The sequence below is a fragment of the Melanaphis sacchari genome, unplaced genomic scaffold (assembly GCF_002803265.2).
Source record: "Melanaphis sacchari strain LSU unplaced genomic scaffold, SCAv2.0 Contig36_pilon_pilon, whole genome shotgun sequence".
Classification (NCBI taxonomy): Eukaryota; Metazoa; Arthropoda; class Insecta; order Hemiptera; family Aphididae; genus Melanaphis; species Melanaphis sacchari.
In genome coordinates this window covers 1,532,337-1,555,280 of record NW_020271232.1, presented here as the reverse complement: position 1 = coordinate 1,555,280, position 22,944 = coordinate 1,532,337, and the positions used below count along the sequence as shown (strand labels likewise).

At 29.1% G+C, this 22,944-nt stretch overlaps 1 protein-coding gene across 1 annotated transcript in view; it reads right to left on the bottom strand.

Moving 5' to 3' along the window:
- Positions 1-402: 402 nt before the first annotated feature.
- Positions 403-22,944, bottom strand: part of LOC112596947 (lachesin-like) — a 387,465-nt gene continuing 364,923 nt past the window's right edge. The window contains exons 3-6 of the mRNA XM_025342837.1: positions 12,559-12,707; positions 7,951-8,161; positions 6,985-7,284; positions 403-1,073 (exon numbers count right to left, since the gene is read on the bottom strand). Of these exons, the coding sequence (XP_025198622.1) occupies positions 892-1,073; positions 6,985-7,284; positions 7,951-8,161; positions 12,559-12,707 (842 nt within the window). The 3' untranslated portion in view covers positions 403-891. The remainder of the gene's footprint in view (positions 1,074-6,984; positions 7,285-7,950; positions 8,162-12,558; positions 12,708-22,944) is intronic.

Genomic DNA, 22,944 nt, shown 5'->3' with positions numbered 1-22,944 from the left:
AGTTATTTTTTTGAATAATATGTTTATATGATTACATATAATTTTCACGGATTTTTAGAATGTCCGGAAAAAAACTGTATAACAAAAACAATAAGCAAATTTCGAATTTTTACAAGTGAATAATATAGTCCATCACTGTACGTCATCATTCATTTGTCAGATTATCAATAACAATGTACAATATGACAATAATAATATAATATGTTTAATAGGCGTACATCTTAACATAATATATATCAATATAATCACTGGTCAATTGGCTGTAAACTCAATACGTATATTAGGTATAATATTATAATATATTATATTACAATATATAATATACGGTTATGCAAAAAAAAAAAATAACATTTTTTCAATGTTATTTTGAAGCTAATTAATAATTTTTTTCATTTTTTTTTTTTTTTTTTTATTAGACATCCAATAATAATAATGATAGTTATAAGTAAATACACGTAAAAAAATGTACACGTTTGGAAAAGAATGTGTCGCCGATGGACACTCGCGGTTCAAGTTTAATATTATTTACATACAGACTCGTCACTGCCGCATGGTATCAATATAAATATTAATAATAATGAATAATAATAATAATAATAATATATAATAATGAAAACAAATCGTCTTTGTGCGATATTGGTATGTACGGCAGAAAATATATTTCGGTAACATATTGTATGTTGTGCACGCACAGTGAATCGTGCGCATTTCATCGATACGCTTCGCTGCACGACCTCGGACATGGTTTACCCGTCGTCAGCGGCTAGGTGTGTAATATTTTTCGTGGGGGGGGGGATATGGGGGTTCTGATTATTTGGTATGTAAATCATTCGGTCGGCTCGGCGGCGGTTGTGCTGCAGGCTCACAATAGGGTCCTGTGGTGTCGCCCGCTTAGACGATCATCGAGTATAGCGTCCGGACGGTCAAGTCGACGGCGAACGCGGTCGTCAGCAGAGCGGCTCTCGTCGAATGACTGGAGCTGAGTCCCAACACGGCCGAGAGAGGCCCCAACAGGCGGATGGGTATCTGAGTGCCGGAACTGTGTCCCCGTTGGATGGCTGCCGGATGTTCGCCTGCGAGGACGGACAGAGTAAAAAAACAATTTTATTATAAATTCGACACTCACATGTATTATATATTATATTATGTCAGAATAAACGAGGAAGAGAAAATGGGGGGGGAGGGGATACAGAGATACAGAAGACGGGTCTCGCGTTTCTAGGATTGGCTCGTAATTTTATTCCGCCCATCACTATACTCTTGCATTGTTTTAAAATCGCGTGTCGTTATTTTTACGATGATCAGCAGGTACACTATCTAAGGTTATTTTCACCGCTGAAATAAATATAATGAATTTTAAAAACTAAAATATTTTTTTCGGATCAGGTTATATAATCTATATGATTGTATAGTTAACTACTTATAATATGTTATTGTGCTATTCGATATTTAGTTAATAATACAATCTGACAAAAGTAATTTCGATTTACTGTACTGTTTATTCCGATTTCGTCAAAATTTACGAAAAAAAAAAAATAAATAATAATAAACGGAGATATAGAAAATAACGTAGTAATTAACATTTTTTAATCTATTCGAATATAATGAATTTGATTAAATTTTCAACTAGATTATTATTTACGTACAAGTAATTTAAAAATATATTTTAGTATATTTTAGAGGGCTTATCCTTTTTTTTTTTGTTACTATAACTTTTATTTTCTAGATTACCGTCTATGAAAGCGTGACCACTCAAAGGATGTGTCAAACAGGATATGGTGGTATTATTATTACTTCAGAACATAATAACGGTGGATTGAATTTCGGTGTTGTACAGCTTGTGAACGGGTTGGTGTTTTATGACCGATACGCCAACATTACGCACAAATACGTTAGTTGGCAAAATATGGACCCAAAAAATACAGCATCCTATGAAATCAGCTGATCCTATGGTTTCAATTCAATATAAACAGAATCGCTGCTAGTATTACTATTTTATATTGGTATATATTTTATTTCGATTCTATTACATCATTGACGACTTCCCGCGGTTAGTTTGGATAGAGAAAAGTAATTTTAGACTTCCATGTATGCTTCTTTGTTTACATACATTATACATTTTAATCGCGTGCTTAAAGGGCAACCGTTTTAGATATATATATATATATATCATAGTGATTTTGTTTAGCAATAATTGTTTTTCTTTTCTCTCTTACTGTTTATAATGAACGGCGTTCGAAAAATTGAAAATATGACGGAATTCGATATTGTATTCGTCTGTTAAGTTTATTGTGATATTATTCTGCGCTAATCTAAAGAAAATATTTTTTAGTATATTATTTCACGAGTCTGATCCAAATTAATTTAAGTTTTATAGTGTACTCTAAATTTTTATACGCTTCACTTTATTATTGTATCAAAAAATATTAACTTTTTACGAAAAATTATACCAAATAACGAATTAGTAATTGGAGATAAAGAATATTAGTTCAGACTTAAGGACTAAGAAGTAAGAACTTAATTTTATGATTCAGGTTATTGTTTTACTTTTATATTTTATAATTGACTACAATCACTGTTATCAGAATCAACAAGGTATTTTAAACAACTAACTTTTAGTCAAACAAAAAACCAACGGTAATTTTAGTTTTAATATATTACATATTTAAAGATATAAACACTTCTAACTATACTTGATTGCGTAGAAAATAATATATTTCATTTTAAAGTTACTAATTTATAAAGAACTAACTTTTATGTTAAATTAGAAGCAAAACTTAAGTAAGTTATGTACTCGTATAATTGGAAAAAAATTATATTTGAACGTGTGGTAAAAATTTATTTTTAATTAAGCGTCTGATTTTTTTTCAGAGAACACATCGATTATTATTTATTGTTTAAATACTTTAGGAATCGCACTATTGCCTCGGAGTATAATGTTTTCAAGTTAACTTTTTCAAAGTTCTATACACAGGAGCAGTTACGAATACCATATGAATATTAATGAGCTCTCGGAAGTACTTTTAGATATTATTTCCTATGTTCGCGTTTTTATAGTAGTCTAGTAGTGGAATAAGATTAATCGTTTATTGTGTTCACATTTTCGAATATCCGATGAGTTAGCAATTTTATGGTATTAAAATTAAATTTTCTATCGCAAGAGTAGTTTTTGAAGTTGAAATTTTAGACGGCAAATCGATAAAGTAATCCTAAGAAGTGTTTTTTTTTTTCATCAAATTAATACTCTGAGACTTGAACGCTATTTATTTATGAGTTAAGGTTTATTATCTAATGTTACGTTTAATTGATATGTTTTAAACGAATGTACAATCAACAGTTAATACGCTCATTTTAAAATCGTATTATATAATTTGCAGTACCTATTCAGTATTTACCTAGCCTCTAGGGCAGTGGTCGGCAATAGGCGGCCCGCGTGCCAAATCCGGCCCGTGAAGGAAAAATAATTGGACCACAAAAAATATTTTTTTTTAATAATGCTAGTTTTCCACATAGAATAATATATATTTTATCTATTTTATAATATATTTAGAGATTACGATGGTGTTTATCGTTTATTGCTATTTACAATAATAGTTGCGATAACACATCAATTATTAACTAATATCTAAGTTTTTAGTTTTTACTGGTCCTCGAAATTTTTTTTTTTTTTGATTTTCTAGATCTCCATAGAATTTATTAATTGCCGACCCCTGCTCTAGGGGTTTTAACTGTAAAACAATAAGAAAAAAAAAAATGAAGCACATTAAATTTAATTTACGATATAAAATTCACAATTCAATGACAATTGAGTCTGTGGCAACGATAGAATAATAATTATTCGACTATAATAGGAGGGATTAAGTTTTGGACAGAGAATTAGACGAAGAACAATTCGAATTATTATTAGAATATACAGATTTTTAATAATCTGAGTTAATTTTAACCGTGCGTTACAAAAATTTGTAATATAATATTCCATATTATATGCGTATACACACTTATTATGCACCTACATAAACGCTCACATCTCATTCGTCTCTCGCCGCGTTAATATGGAAATGTATTCACGGCGGCCGTTTTTATAATCCTATACCCAACGGGAAATTTAATTATCACATCGTGCCGTATAATATTACTCGGTGTTGCTAATTTTTGTGCTCACCCGAAACCATAGATATATTATGAAGCCATCTTGTGTATTATACGACTATATAAAAGAGCGCCGACAATTTATTATTTCGTACGATATTGTCTTGTTCCAGCGACGGTGTGTGACACAACATTGTTAAGTTTGTCCAAATCCGGCAGGCATAATTAATACACACGTCTGATATATTATAGGTACATGCTAGGCATAAAATTCATGGATTTATATTTTATTTTATATTGTGTTCGAATATAAAGTAGTAAATAATTACTGTAGCGATTAGCGATTCGGAAAGATGTTTATAAACACGCGTCAAAAATTCGCCGTTATAGCAGTTTTTTTAGTGAAAGCAATCGCTGTTAGTATATATTTCATACTGTATTCATAACTATACGAGATTCTACACCACCTACTATGACAATAACCGGTCGATATACTCCTAAGTTTTTTTTACCATTTTCCCCTCTAACACGATTCTTATTTAAAATCTTGAATGATAATAGCTAGATAATTATTTCTAAGGACAGGAAATTCTTTGGATTATCTACCAAAGAATTCAATGTTATGTCTTTTGTTCTATATATTTTAGTAATTTTTTGTCGTTGTAACTGCGTTTTATTTCATTCTTACCGATTTCCGTTGAGTAAAAATATAATATCATGAAAAATTAATGGTTGTATTATATACTTGGAAACCCAATGATTAATGAAGGCATTATTATTCATTTTTGTGTCTTTTGTGTTTCAGTTCGTGTATAAAAAAATATTATTTTAGATGAGAAACATCACTTAATAAATTATTTAATGAATAAATCATTTTTTTTTTTTAAACGCTCAATAAAAATAAATAAACATTGTAGTTTAACAATTTTAAACATTGGCAATTTGTGCAGGTTAAACTTATTTAAGAAAAATACAAGACAATTAAAGTTACATTTGAAACAAAGTTTGATAAGTATAAATAAAAAATAAAGATATTTATTTAATTTAAATAAATTGTTGTACAAAACTTGGTTCTATTTGTTTGTTATTGGTTATGATAAAAACAATTATTTTAAACTTAGTTGTTTTATAAATAACTTAAACTGTTTACAGTTTGATTCATAAATAATGTGAAGTATTGAATAAAATAAATTGTCACAGAAAATATCCTAATGGTATTAAAGGGGATCGTGGATGAAATCATTGATTTCCACTAAGTAAAATAGAATAATTTTTATTAGATATATTGGGAGATATTAGATGTGTTTTAAAATTTGCGTTAATTTGTGGAACGTTAAATATTTTATCCTATATTATTACTTTAATATATTATATATTTAAAAATGCAATATATTTTTTAGATAAGAAAATATACCAAAAAAAGAAATTCATAAGCATTCTAAATATTTTATAGATTATTTTAAGCAAAAATGTATGTATTTAAAATTTTTTTTATTTATATAACAGAATTGGAATTTTGTCCATACAATGTTATTTTATTAATTAGTTATTTATTGTTTGATATTTTTCAGAATAACAACGTATACAATGTATATTGGAATATAATATTTACATTTTTTGTCAATTTCGTAAAAACCTATTTGTGAATTTGTTGTGAGTATTTAGAAATATTAATACATTTTGTTTGTTTTTAATGAATTTTATTATTTATTCCATTTCGAAATTTCGAGTTGTCGTATTTTATGTAATATTTTAAATCACGTGATAACCTCTTGAAAGATTCCTAAACACAGATGTACCAATATTGCCCATATATAATCGCGTTGGCAAGATTATAGTTTTGCATAAAATATTACCTATAAAAAAGAATAAATTTTTTTTAACATTTAAATCAATACGTCTTGTTAAGCAATGTTCATTTGAGTGTTATTTCTGTATTGTATTTTTAACGCGTTATTCGAATATGATTGTACATCAATCGTAACAGGTTTTGTGTAAAGCCTAGCCACATTAGAAATTAAAGTATTCCAATAAACTATACAACCAATATTTTTCACGCCGTTTCCAATGCTTATTATTTAATAGAAATAATAACTCAAATAGTTTTCGGCTCGGAGAAAAAATATTAAATAAGATTTGTGTACGGAGTTTGACACTTTAAGTGCTTTCGTTGTTTGTTAAATTTTTTTTTATATACGTTTTAGTAGTTTTGAGTACTTACCAAGTTACAATGATGTTATTTATTTGTTTATGATTTATGAGTAATTAAACGCTAGCGGCGGAAACTAAAATTCGAACCCAAGGAAATACACATAAAATCTGTACCTTATAAACTTATGATTTATTTGGTTTGAATTATTTCCATTCGGTTTCGCCGGGAACGAAAAACGCATTTGTTAAGTCAAACACTTCAAACGCAGCAGAGGGATCGCGGTTATATACATATACGCGCGCACACACACACACACAAATACATACATATTATATGTATATAAATACACGAATACGGTGTATATATGTACGTATATATATGCGCAGTGCGAGCCGCGCACGTACAGCCGAATCGTTCGTGAATATTATAGCTGCCATTGCGGCGCGGGGCAAAGGGATTCCGGAATAATAACAACAGACTATGGTCGGATTTGAATAAAATCTAAGCCCGAACAACAGGCCTGCTGCTCGTGGCAGCTGACGGTGTTATTAAAATATTTTGTTAATAATAATTTTGGTCGTACGCGCGTGCCGATTAAACTAAACAAACGTCAATATAAAAAACATTATCGTAATAATATCGACGCGACATAATATTAAATATATCTGCATGATGTATATTACACGTCATATTATGTATTGAATTTTTGTTACAATTCCATATCCGTATACCGTATAGCGTACCGTTCAAGACGTGCAGGTACGCGCTGGCCGAGTCCAAGTTGGACGGCTGACACGTGTAGTTGCCCGAGTCTTGCCGCACCGCGTTGTTGATGGTCAACGTGGCTACCATCGTGTTGGCGTCTATCCGTTCGCTGCTGATCACCTTGGCGCCCTTGCCGTAGTCCAGAACCCGCTTGTTGTTCTGGTACCAGAATATGTAGTCCGGGTCCCGGACGCTCTGCCGGATCACGCACTTCAGGCTTACGGAGCTGCCCTCCATCACGTGGATGTCTGACTCGCCCATGATCTCGATCTTTGGCACTGTTGGGGACGATAAAAGGGTTAGGTTTACTCGTGTCATATACCACCCGGAATCGCAAAAATGTCTAGGTATATAGAATATATACCTTGACGTCTTGTCGTCATCGTGTACGCGATTACGCACCCTACCGAATTTTTGGTGGGGGCTTTCGCATCACGTCGCGCCGCTATCGTTTAAAACGACGATATCGTCAGAATTTATAGCTAAGCTCTGCGGATAACCGCTAAAAATTTCTGCCTTCGTCATAACTGACGACCGCTCGTGGTACGTTTTTATCGAACAAAATCAATCTAATAATTCGAATACGCGCGATTACGACTATAGACTATAATCAATTTCTAAGTCCATTTAGAACTTTTAGTGTATGTTTTTAAATAGAATACGGAAATATTTTATAGTGTATTTTTCGAATTTCAAACACGCCGTGTAATTCCAATTTAGAAACTTAATTATAAAATATATGAATTATTTTGTCTTTTGATTAAATTCGATCATAGATGCGTAAAACGATCTTAAAATTGATATCAAATATGTAATTAAAATAAACAATAATGTTAATATCACAGGTATGTTTTATATTCATATGCGTTAGATTATAAATAAGGACGTCCGACGTTTAGTTATTTATAAGTAATATAATATATATTTTTTGAATCGATACTTACCTACGACATTGAGCTGAACCAAATGGCTCATTTTAGGTGATGTATTTATTTGGCATTCGTAAATGCCAGCGTCCCTGGGCTGCACATATTTTATTTGCAACGTCCACGTACATGTAGGCTCTACTAGAAATATTCGGAATCTATCGTCGGCGATAAACAACAACCAATCAATGGTAAGTATATGCGAATCCCGCCGCCGTATCCATGATACCTGCAAAACATAAGCCCGCATAGATTTGTATTAAATCAAAGTAAATTTGATAAAATAAACTCAATAAAATGAAAAATGAAATTATCATGATTTTCCATATAATCCAGGTCTATGTTTTTAATTAATAAAATAACCGAGAGATTGAAATAAACTTGGCATACTCACGAGAGGGTTGTTAGGGGTAACGAAATGTGAAATTAAAACTTGGGTATAGGTAAAGATAAAAAGTTCCACTGGCGGGATGCCACTACAGAATGAAACAGAAATGTGTAGGAAAAAAATAATTTATTAATATTATAAAAAAAAAAAATAACTAAATATGCTTTTAAATTAATTTGAGGGTACTTTAAAGAATCGTTAGTATTTCATTTAGCTATGATAATTTAACAGTTTTATTTATTTTATATAATAAATTAATACAATAGGAAGGACGATGCTGATATATTTTATTCAAAATAAAATACATTTAAATTATATTAGTGGAATGGAAATTTTGCTCGATACTTAATATAAACAAAAATTAAATATAATTATTTTACTTTTTTAGAAAGTAATTAATTACTAAGTAATTATTGGTACATAAAAATTAGATTAGTTTTAAAATATTTTAATGAGTAATTTATTTTTTTTTTTTTTTCGGAGTCTGAGCAATCAGTTTTTTTCTATTTAATCATATCCAGTTTTCATTTGTACATTTTCAACGAATATCTGTATTACAAAATGAATATCGTTTTATCATTCGAAAATGGATTTAATTTTAATTATAAACTATTATATATTATTAGACTATACCAATATTAAGCAATCTATATATATATATATATATATCGATTAGTCATTATTCAGTCCATTATAGTAGTGGCTCTTAACGGCCATTGTGTGCTAACTGCATAAGTGGAGTGGTAATTTGATATTCCACAAAAAGATTTATGACTCAATATAGTTTAAGTACAATTGGCCACATTTGGCAAATTATTCTATATATAATTACATTACATAATTCCATTACCGTTGAGACATCATTAAATTATATTAGAATATTGGACGCGATGATTTTATTTAACGATATTATTGTCATATTCGTACCAAAATTGTCGTATAGCATGTTAAAAGTTGCAAAAGACTCAATAGTTTCATGTTTTGTTTATCTATGGGTTTGCGATATGAAACACAAAATAATTGTATTGAAAAATGTAATGGTAATAAGGTCAAAACGATGGAACATCGTCATGGACAAACCCGAATTTTACAGTGAAACGTTTAGATGGAATAAATATTAAACTTTAGAGGTATCGCAGTATATATTTTTTCCAAAAAAAAAAAAAAATAACAACGCTATTTCATAATAATATGTTATATACATTATTCAATACCAATGTATATTGGTATTAGTTTTGGTTGCATAAAGTGATTTGCACGATTATTTTTTTATGGGATACAAAACGTAATGGAATTCGAGAAAAACTCAAATATTCGTAATTCAGTCTGAAAATTCGCTACGTGAATTTATTTAAAAATAAAACTTAATCTTGTTCTTCGAAAAATCGCGTGTACTGCACTATAGCTGCGCATGACATTATGTCACGTACATTTTATTTCGACGCGTTCGGGTATTTTTAGGACATTTTTGCGATATGTTTTTCTTAAGGGGAAACGGTGGTAGCTTATGGAAGTAACTGTGAGTTAATGGATTTTCGGTGAGTGGGCGTGATTGGGTAGTAGTGGCAGGGAAAGAAATAACAATAAAGTATAAAGGTGCGGGTTATTTTTTACCCTGTGCTTTTCGCGACAATAACATGAGTTTAAATGGGACGCGTTACCGTTTGGAAAACTTAACGGTCCCCCCGGATTCATTTTTACAATGTTCCTATCCTTCGTTTTTCCACCACGCCGATTGCCAGTCGCCGCTATCCTGCCGGGTAGACTTTTACACTCATATATTGTAGGAGCACATATTTTTAAATCGTCAATTCGGTCACATTACTGGCCAGTTATTTGTGCTGTTCCGGCGAAGGAAAAGGTAATTTTATTTAGTGCCCTGTGGCAAGAGGAACGTTGATTAAATAACTATTGTGTAAAAACTATCCCACTGGCCGTCACCAATGGAGAAGCTTAACAATTGTTCTCGAGACAAAATATATAGGCTATATATATATTATTTATAACGCGTTATAGTCGGAGAGAAATGAAGGGAAATGAGGGAAAAAATAGAAACTTTTCACTCGTCTTTGTCGCTCAGTTATTTATTTTATTATTTTATCCCCTCCACTCCATTTGCCGTGTCTTCATCGAAGTGCAATCTCGTGTTTATGTGGTGGACGCGTGGCGAAACCCTGGCGTGTATTTTTACGATCTCATCCAAAGCCACGGCGACAGACCGGTCATAAATAGAAAATTGCCTCGTCTCCAGCAAAATTTTGTCGCCATTGCCGTTGCAATAAAAGCATATAACGTGTGTAAAATCGTGCCTACAATCACCACCGTTTGTCACCCGTTCATGGTCAAGTATACGTATAAACGCATATTGGAAGGGACTAGTAATTACTCATACTCGGAGCTCTTGCAGTTCATAGAATTCCAAAAACAATATCAAGTACCTAGTAGTTAAACTTTACCGGTTATTTACTACATATACGCCGAAACGGAGTAATTATATTAATTGTCATGTGATTTTTTACAGCATAGATATTGTATCAAATTAGTTGCCGTCAAAAGTTCTGTAAGGCATAACAATAATGGAATTAATCCCCCAAATCCTAATAGAACTGGTATCTATTTTAATAACACATTATGACTTAATTGGAGGTCATCAATACGTTTCTTTCAAAAGAAGGATACCTGCTTAATAAAATGTTAGTACATTTATACGAAATCATATCTATTATCTTACTAATAATAATTGTATTCTAAATATTCAAAACAGGAGTCACTGAATAAAAAGTTATAAAGATGTCCTGGACTAGAATTTTTTTTTCTTTGCAATTTTCAAGAACGTAGCGAAGTTTAATATAAAAACTGGTAAATCGTTTTGTAAATATATAATCGTATTACTATATTAGGTCATATGTATATACTATATATATATATATACTTGCAGAATATTGTATCCGCATCCGGCGTTGTAAAAACGTTCTGCCGTGTAACGTTATACAGTCTATTATTGGCATATAGATACCTCTAATGCCTATATATATGGTTTATCTATATAATTATACTCCGCGGCTAATCGAATTCCCTTCACGTTCGGATTCGGAATAACGGTCAAACGCGCGCAATACACATTGTTTCGAGCGTTTTAATTTACTGCGCGGGGTCTGCCCGCCATTTCGCGTCCACCGCGTTCGTGAAATTTGCGGTCGTTATATCCGGAAAACTATACAATACGCATTCCGGTTGTCATTTATCCCCGCAACGAGTTTTTCAGGAAGCCTGCTCGAATTCACGGGCGTCGATCTCGAGCGCAATCCGAGCCGCCAACAAAATCCGTACGTCCGTTATTCCTAACATCACTAATAATAATTTAATAGATATAGGTACGTACGCATTATTGTGTTATGCTCGTTTACCGACGACGTGTGGGAGGGGATAAATTTCGCACTGCATTCATATTTGTCTAATACAGTAATACCTGTCTCGTACTTATTCTAATTTAGGGTAAGAATTGGGTTATAGTACTCACTCTGATTTACGATATTCTTGTTCGGTAAAATAATAACTATTATATTTGCGTATTTTTCTGATTCGTTAGCTGTTTTGATTATTCGACGATACCTTTGGGCTATATTATGTAATACTTTTTTTATGAGCCCTGATGACTGATGACAATATACTTAATTTTTATCTATTATTAAAGGCTATTCAAATTTAAAGATAATATTATGTACGACGCAAGGAATAATAATTGTGAGTGGGTAAATTTGAATAATTTAATCACTTATTTGTTTGTATATACTTCGAGGGAGGTGGAAACATGCACCACGAATATAATTCTACCATAGCTATAATGGATATTCGCAGAACTTTAGTCGTGCAAAACCGACACGTCACTGGTTATATACAAATGTTTTGAACAAAAACTATGTATGAAATGCTAATGCATTTCAGTTTATGCGAAGACTCAAAAGTATATTCTATAGTTATATTGTTTTTGTTATTTTCATTCGACAGCTCTATTAGTCTGGAAATCGTAACTTAACACCTTTATTTCCACTTTAATTTAAACGAATAGTTATTGTGAATATAGTTATAATATTGGAAATTCGATATTAAAATTATTCTATAAACATTTCTGTTAGAAAAACGGTTACATTTAAAACGAAAATAACTTCGGTTTATTAATTTAATATATCAATGCAAAACCCAAACGGAATAATTTAATTTTAATTTTATACACTCACCGACTTGTTACCGAGCTGTTTGACCCTGCAAGGCATGTATGCGTGACCACCCAGTTGCGTGGTGATGTTGGACGATACGGACGTGTCAAAAAACGGCCTGACCAAAAAATCGGACACCTGTTTTTTCTGCTGTTGAGGGTTGTATTTTTCTGGAAAAAAAAAATATAAAAAAAAATTACGGATATTGCTCTATTCACATTCGCCATTCAGTCGAGTGTTTTTTCTTTGGGCGCTGCATGTACACGCTTTGCACAATATACTAATTGGGGTCGAGCGCTTAATAACCTTCTAGGCGGTGGGTTTTATCGTTAAAAGTTTCTCTCCGCCTCTGCTCAAACCCCATCCCTAAACAATACCAGGAACTCGTGACGTAAACGTTCATTGCTAATACCATTAAACCCGTGTGCGGCATTTATTTAATATACAGTGTGGTCCTCACAACGTTTCTCCGGTTTTCTGCGTTGGTTATATTTACTCGTATAATGCGTGTGTGGACGTTATATAGACTTGGTTTAATACCACGCTCAAACTATACACATTTATCATATATCTGATGTGTATACCGAGATGCGCGCACAAAAACGTACGTAGGGCTGGAAAATTACCGTGTTCGAAAGAATGCATACAAACGAAAGCGTTCATTTTTTTTCTCGTTGACGATTGCACCTCAAATGCATTCAATTCGTAAATAGCGAACGACGTTAAAGAACGCATACTCGTATATTCGTTTTATTTGCGAACGCGCAGAATAAAAAATGAATTCGTTCTAAATTCAAAATATGTTCAATTTGTACTTTTCTACTCCGACAATGTTTTTTTTTTTTTTTTATAAGAACTATAGTGGTAGGTACACGCACGAATAAAAATATATATTTCAAACTTTGCCTCTTTTGAGATTTTGGTTTCTAGACCGGTAGATTATTTCAGACGACTTATTCTATTTATATATGGTTATTGAACTGTCCTTCGATTGTTTAAACAACATAAATAAAAACTGACGATGTAAATTGAATTATTTTTACATTTATTATCAATTATTTAATTTTTTTAAACAAAAAAACAAACGCGTGTTTATTTTATTTTATTGTTCAAACATAGTTTAAGTAGAGACGAACATGAACGACATATTATTTTCAGAATAAAAATAAATTCTTAATGCACTTCGTGTTCAATTTGAAGGCAAATGAATATGTAAATGCGTGAATAAATTCAATTTAAAATTTATAATGCTCCAAACGCTGGTTAAAACGAAATAATTGTCATAGTCATCGTATTCGTTCGTGACACTAATGTTTCGACATTGTTGAGGCGTTTTCGTTATGTGGTGAAGTGCACGGATAAACTGTGTTAAAAACTGGCTTAAGACGAAAGTTTTTTGTCTTTGGAAAATCGTTTCAAGCCGACGACGTTTTAATTAAGAACGTAAAACCACGGTGTTTTTTCAATTTCTTCAGTTCATTGAAAAAACAAATACTCATAGATGGTTTTTACGTCGAAAGCTTAATGATTTGAGTAATGTTTTTAATTTGGGTGATTATCTAAATTATACTCTTTTTTACAATAATATATAATATATTATATATATGAAAAAAAAATAACCAAATAAACTTAGTAAACCTAACTTTGCATTTTATAAATTCTTATAAATTATTTGTACAGCTATTCATTTTCTTGGAGTGTTTTGGGTTCATTGTTTTATTTTTATGTTATTTTGGATGGAATAATGTAATATTATTGTTATTCGTGTATTATAACATGTACTCGTGACCTAGAAATATGTGCAGGGTCTTAATATTGTTGTAGTATTAACAATATTTATGCGTAACTTCATACCATAAAATTGTTTTGGCTATAATAATCTACTATATTAATTGCCAGTTTTATAAATACTTAAAATATAAACATTAGGTACATTTATTTTAAATAGTTAATGAAACACATTTTTTGTATACTCCTGTAAATAATTTTTAATACGAAAGAGAAGAACGAGTTAGAATTGTTCATTATATTTGATACAACTGTGGTTCGTATAATCGTATCTCAAATTTGTTTTGAAAGTGTATAGATTTTATATATATAACGAAATCGAGAGGAACTGCATTGGTCTAAATAAATATGAGATTATTAAATATGGTATCATTATTTGTGACACACTATTAAACTAAATTTGAGAGTTCTAAACAAATCATTTATTTATTGCTGCTTTGTTTAAATTGTTTATTGTTTCTTTTTTTACTTATGTATAATCCAAAATAAATAACTAATTTTATAAGTATAATATGGTTTTTAATTTATTCGATGGAAATTTAAAACAAATATTTTTCTGAATACTCGTACGAATAAATAAAAAACATGTTATTATAATCACAATTTTAGGTACAAATATTTTTGTGCAGTCTCAAAGAATATTCTATGTATTTAGTGTATTGTTTATTTTAAATATTTGTATTCTCATAGCATGTCACGCTGTAAGAAAAAAAAACGAAATCAATACACAAGATTTCAAAATAATATTAAGGTAAATGGTTTATGTGCTTACATAAATATTACATTTTTTATTTCTTTAATACTTAAAAAAATTAAAATTAAATCAATACTTAAAAGAGAAAGTGTGCATTGCGTGTAATATGAAATATATACATATTAATATATCATTTTTATTCGTATTTTATTAATTTTATTTTATTTAAGGCCTTTTTGAGTATTATATATTTTAAAAGTCCTTAAATATATGGAATATACTTAGCATTACAAACGTGTAAAATTTCAGAAATAATCATTAGAAAATTATCTAATAATAATAAAGAAAATAATTTTAAATTCAATATGTTATATCTTATAGTATTTATTTTTTCATTCCATTTAGATCCTAAATCTTATTTTTTTAAGAATTAATATATTTAAATTGAAAATGTTTGTATTTTTAATATCGGTGGAGAAAAATAAAATACTCACTAAGTCGTATTTATTAACGTGAATAACACAAAAACATGTTATTTTAGTAATAATTACATTTTGTAAATTACTTTTTAATTAAAAAAATATTTTTTAACGACTTTTTGTATTATTTGAAACTCAAAATAAAGAAATTATTTAATCCAAAAAAAAAATATAATTTTTTTAGAATTAGGACAGCCAAATAATATGCATTTCATGCTAAATTAACTCTTAGTAATTTTTCTTGATAAAAACTCTTATTTTTTAATTCTTATATTAGAATTTTGATTAAAATAATAGGTGTGTTTACATTTAAATTAACTTTTATTATTTTTATAGCCAAGTGTTTTTTTTTTTTTTTGAGCTAAGAAGTTTTCTTGAAAAAAAAAATTGTTTTATCGTATCGTAATAATATCGTGTAGTTAAACATTTGTCATGCACTTATAGCAAAGTCAATAAGTTAAGTAAGTCTATTTGTTTTGATATATTGAAAATTGTAACCTACAGTATTTAATAATTATCATTACAATGACCAGCTAAAAAATTGATATAAAACGTAAACCAAACAAAACGTTTTTCAATAAGTAATTTATAAAAATACCGGACTTTTGGACTATACAATTAGGACCGGAGACTCAACTATAATGGCACTCTATAACACACAATACCCGGTGGTGTCGGGAAATCAATTGTTAGTAGGTACTAAATTATGTTTTGATCGCATCAGTCGCGGGCCATCTAAATTCATAAAATTCAAGTTTCATACGTCATACACACTGGTTTAGCGATTGTGGTATTGTATTCGTTTACACGTGCATATTGTATGTGTTCGGAACTACGTGGATTAAAGTGCACATATTATTATAATGCACAAACCATAATACGGTGGTTGTATACAGTTACCATAATTTATTTACAGCACACACGTGTGGCTCACAATCTATATTTTTGATGAAATTTGAGAATATAACTTTAGTAACAATTACATCGCAAAACCGTTTATCGGCTATTGTATTGCCAAATTCCATTGTATTTAATAATATTATTATTATCTAACGGGGCCACGTGACGATACGGTGTAATCGCGACGGGACACGGCAAAATAATAATATTCAATCCCATATTTTCGTTTCAAAATAATGAATATATCGGTGGTTGAGGGTCGACATTTTCACGTCTGTAATCAAGACCAAGATGAATCATATTATAGTCAATTCAATGGATATATTCCGTTTATCAAATTATGCGTACGCACGCACAAGATTTGTATAGTTGTTATTCCGCCGTAATTGTGATTTTTTAATCAATTTTTTTATTTAAACTAATCCGCATTCTTTTTAAATAGAACTATGGTAGAGTGAAATCGTACAAAAGAATCGACATTTACAAAACGTCACGAGATAGGTTTTCGTCTCTTCTGGACGGGGTTATTTGCCGTTTTATACGCCTTTCTTTGAATTTGTTTCGGCTTATAAAAAATTATAATTATTATTTGATGAGCATTTCGTTGGAATCCTTAAATAGTTCGTAACTAAAACAATGACGGTTACCTTAATTTTATATTTTTTGTATGGAAATTGTATAAATTCACGCATGACATAAATTTATTCTGTAGAATTTATGAACTTGTTTTTTCTCTCATTTTTATACTTACTTACAGCATTTGTATACGTACATTGCACGCAAGTGTACAATGGAAGAAGAACAAGTGACAACCACTTCGGTATTCATAATATTATTGTATAATAGTGCCTTTACTATATTGTTGTATGTTTTCCCTTGATGTGGTTAAAATATTGTACTTAGGATGATTAATTTCTGAAGATAAAAATTATCAAAGTAAAATTTACTATTATACGTATACCGAGGTAAAATAAAACCATCAAAACACAAGAAATGAAGTATTAAGAAGTTTTTATAATTATTTTGAAACTTTCTGTGTATTGTTTATATATATTTTTAAAAATAAAAGCATGTTTTCACATGGTTCTTAAAAATACAATTAATTGAGAAAAAACAATTATAATGAGCGCCGGTGTTACTCTACTCAGAAAATACTTAGTTGTTCAAAAGATTTTTGAGAGGGACAGGATTTTTAGACTATCTACGTTATTTGATTATAATTTTAACAAACAAATAAATTAAAAAATGAATAATTAGTTCTAATTACTTAAACTTTTAATTTTAGCTTATGGGCGTCTACTATGTTAAATGCATAATTAAAAAAAAAATATTTGTTCTCAGCATTATTTTAAATTTATTTTAATGTATATATTATACATGCATATTAATATAACTCAATGTGTTTGACCATAGGTAATGTCAATATAAATAGGAGTTATTTCTTAAATGTTTTATAATACATTATGCTTTATACTTTGTTTAGTAACTTAAATTCAAAACCTAATGGATGTTTTTAAGGTAATTAATAATAATTATTATAAATAATTTCTCTATGAAATAAATTGTTTGAATACTGAATTACAGTGGTTTATTAATATTTTTAACATATTATTACAGTTATAAATGTATAATTATTAAATTATATGTAATCTTTATTGTAAAATATCAGAAAAATTTATTATACTTATTTATTGTTAGCATATGTTACCAAAACCTATTTTGATTAAATTTAATAATATAATATAAAATAATAGCTCGTACGTCTTTTTAAAGTAATATTTTTATTATTATTACTATTATAAATAGTTTAGTTTAAATATCAGATACCTTGATTTATTTAAAAATTCAAAACAGAAGGCATGTAGTATAATAAAATGATGTAAAAATTATTATTTCATTTCCTTGTTTTTTAAATAATATTGACGTATAATTCAATTTCTCAAAATATGATTTTTGTAGATTTGTCTATTTACCTATTTTAAATTATTTAATACTAACAATTAGTATATAATTTTTCTTAACTTAAAATATAATACCAACATATTGTTTAGTATTGTTATGTATTATTTTGTTTTATATGACGTTAAAATAAGTTAATTTAACAAAAAATATTTTTTTTTCAAGTTTCAATTTAAATAAAATATTAAAAAAAAAAATTTCATTTCAACTAATAAAATTATCATTTATATAATAAAAAATTATATTTATTCATGCCTAATAAATCAAATACAATAATAAAATTATATATCATTGCTAATCTATGAAATATCACTAGTGTCAGAGTAGGTAATGAATGGATGAAATGAAAGATTAGAAGGGAAATGGTTTTTGATTGAATATTATGAAAATATAATACATTTTTTATGCATATTCACATCCCGATGGCCTAAATGACATTAACCATTCATATAAATGTTATCATAATATATCGTCTTTAGTTAAATAAAAATATTTTTTTTTCCTTAAAATGTATGTTAAAATATAGATACCTATAATATATTTTACATAGCTTAGAAGTTGTTTTGATTTATACTTATATATATTTTTTATTTTAAAATATTTTTGTTTATTAGAACTTTTTGAATGTTTCTAAATGCAAGAAACAAATAACATTGAATATTGTGCTATAGTTAATGTCGTGAAGATTATAATATTATTGTATTTTTAACTAATTAGCTCAAATTATATTATATGAGTACGAGGAAAAAAATATTACTCTAAAAATTTATAAAATTAATATATATGATGTCACTTATTATACTATATTAAAAATAGTATACAACAAAAAGCAGTTAAACACATAAGAACAAATATTATGCATAAATAAAAAATTTGTAGTTAAATAATTAATTTAATCAATTTATTGTTGTCATAATTATCTATCTATTAAATTTAGTCTACAAAATATCTTTTATGATCATATTTTTTTCGCAGTCGTTAACTGAGTAAATAATGTATTTTCAAACTAAACAACGTTATTCCTAATATAAATAATTTACTTGAAGTTATGAATTGTAGACACGTTATTCAGTAATGTTATTACGACCATCATGCATTAAATTCAATTTTTGCCGCACGACACCCCCGTATTTTCATTCACGAACTCAATTTAAAAGGTAAAAGTTTTCAAGAAGTTTTTCATTTTATTTTGAAAAATATATATAAAAATAAAAATGTGTATAAACATGTATAAATAAGAAAATATGGAATAGATTTTAAAATGTGTACATATATATATATAACATGGTGAAACTTTAATGGGAAAACCGAAAATAACTGTGATGTGAAATTGTCAGTAGTCACTAGGTACAAATATTCTTTTTATTTTTATCGTTTTATATCAACTGTATAAGTTATATATTATTTTGTAATAAAAAGCATATTATATCATAACCGATATAAATAGTTTTTTATTCTGGTATAAATGTACGTTGTTATTTAGTTAGTTGTTACTCACCACGTGTTATGTAAGGTATCTACTATTATATACAATTATTTTTTAACTTTGAATTTGAGTTTTTCAGTTCTAGCGGTTGACAGTTAATACACGTTGAATAAAGTTTTAATCAAAGTTTGCATTGATGTATTCATAATTGTAATTGATTTTTCACAATCAATTGTCCGTTATTCTCACTATCCTATAGAATAATTTAAAATTATATTTTATCGGATTTATTGAAATTAAAAGTAAATTAAAAACTCATATTTTAGTTTAAATTAAAAAACAAATTATGTACCTACCTATATTAGATAATTGGGTTTTGTTTATTTGTTTTCAGAACTATTATTAAATTACCGTAACAAGCAAATATAAGAATACCTTATAAAATATACAGGCATGCTCATATAATATATTACGTGTGTATTTATGAATAAAATAATAAAAAAAAAGACCCAAAACGTATTCATAACCTACGGGAATTTAAATAAAGAGAAATCGCAGTTGAATTTGTGTTTTACAATATTGCCGCTTATATACCGTTATATAGGGGCATAATATATTATAGCGTTTAACTCATTTATGTGTACATTAATTTATTTATTTATTTATTATTGTTAAATTAAATCAAATTGTTTGCTACATAATAAAGCTTTGCTAAGAGTTGGGCAATTAGATCATTTTATACATTTGTTCCAAATAAAACGCCGACATACAATAATTATTTATTTAATGCCATCTCGTTTAATTTTTATCAGCTATCTTGCTTTGATCAGTCTTTTTGATGATAAATTAGGTATCGAACCACAAGTAAGAAAATATAATGCCTACAAACATTTTTACGAATAAAAATCTTAAAACTATGAAGAGTTGAGAATTTCGGTATTCCTTCCCTTTGAACGGAATGTCATAATTTCACACATGAACGGTATAATTTAGGTTTAATGATAATATTAAATAATAAAACCACGGTGTGCAAGACACATGATGTGGGGATGAGCGTCTTCCGGCCGGCGTATAGATATGGAGTAGTGTATGGCGTGTTCAACCACCGTAAGCGGAAAATTGTTAACGTTTGATACGTTTGAAAAAATATTTTTTTTCCGTCTCTAGCATAGTTTACACAGTGCTCACTAGGTCGCGATAATTGCGGCCAACAATAATAATAATAAAACACCGGGAAAAAAACCAAACTTTTTTTCAACAAATTTCTTATAGCCTCCACCAACAATCCGGATTGTTATTTTCAGAAGCTGTGTTTATATATATATATATAAACTTACTACACTCCCTCTGATTCAGTGTTTCATAAGCACGTGCGCATATGCACACAAACAAATACTAGCTGTGTAGAAATCTTTTCAACGGCGTAGGACTAAAGTTATCGAGAAAAGTTTTTGGGTAGTCATTGCATAGCAAGAAAAACGTGTAGTTAGCTCGAGTTTAAAAGCTCGTTCTTTTACCCCCTACTGGCCGCAAAATGCTTGTTCATACCAGACCGTTCTAACATCCCTGTATTCCACCACCCTATTGCTAAGATTCCCGAAAGAATTTATTACATACTTAAATATTCAAGATATTACTATATTATTATTATTATTATTATTATTATTATTATTGCTTTTATGGCTATCGCATGTAATATGAGGAGGGGGAGAATGCTGGCAAATATAGTTTTTTAATAGTGACGAGGAAATTATACACTGCCGTCTGAGGGCCGGATATTTTGATTTATTCGATCGCAGTGGAATTTGCAGCGCCCAGTGGTCTGATAAGTTATAATTAAATAACATAACGATGAATATCGATCGGTTGCGGACCCATTGCATAGTTGGTGTACAGTGTCGGCAATAATGAAAGGGAATTATCGATTCCGCCAAAACTACCTGTTTAGGAAAAAGGTTTGTATCGATTCCGCCAGCTATTTATTTCGCCGGTTACTGTTTATAATATTTACACATCGATTATTTCGCCGGACACTGTTTATTCCCCTCCCCCCCCATTATATATGTATTTAAAATATATAGCAGCGGTTCCTAAACTTTTATTAGTTTATATTACCCTAACAATAAAAATAGTGAATTGCGTCTTCTATTAATAAATAAATAATAAATTTATAGTATTTAATTATACGAATATTTTTATTGTTATGACAAAACAAATCAACAATAAATATTATTAGATTTCTGTTTAAAGTATTTTAAAATTTTTAATTTTTATGAAAAAAACAATAACTATTAATATTAATAATTAATTTTAATGTGTACAATGCGGTCAAATATTGGCTGGATTTAGTAACTTTCCGAAAACTAAGTATAATACATTTACAAGGGAGGGATAAACAGAAGCCGGTGGAATTAATATGCAAATATTATAAACAGTAGCCGGCGGAATCAATATGTAGATATTATAAACAGTAGTTGGCGGAGTCAATAGCCGGCGGAATCGATATCAAATCGGCAGAACCGATATACGCCTATGATGAATATCGGAGTGAGGAAAAGGGACCTAGGCGGCAGACTTGACCGGTGAGTTGGTGTATACTGCGTATAGGAAGAAAAGGAATAAAAACGAATTTTGTACAAAAGGATTAATTTAATATCTGTTGAATCATAACAAATGACTTTGTGTTCGAGGTCAACATACGGGTTGTTTATGGTCGTCGACTAAGACGTATTTTATTGTATCTCCAACATCGCAAATAAATAGAGAAAGAAATCTTAGACAAGTATCTAGTAAATTCCATTAGTAATACGTTGATATTGAATTATTTATTTTATATACATTAGAATCATAAATCTTTATACTATTATAGTTATTCTTGAGTCTATGCCGAAATTCAAATTTAAAAAGCATAACTTTAATAATATAAAAGTATATATTTTGAACAAAATGAAAAATTATAATTATATAATCCCAAGCAGAAAACACACGTACGTATTATAATCAAAGGGGATGTATTCACGATTCACATTTCAGTCACGTTATCATTGATATTTAAATATCTTAAAATTTCTGATGACGATCGAGGAAGGCGTTTACTTTGGTTATAATTTTATTTTTGAGAGTGATTTAAATAAAGTGATTTACCTATTGGCTATTCGGGT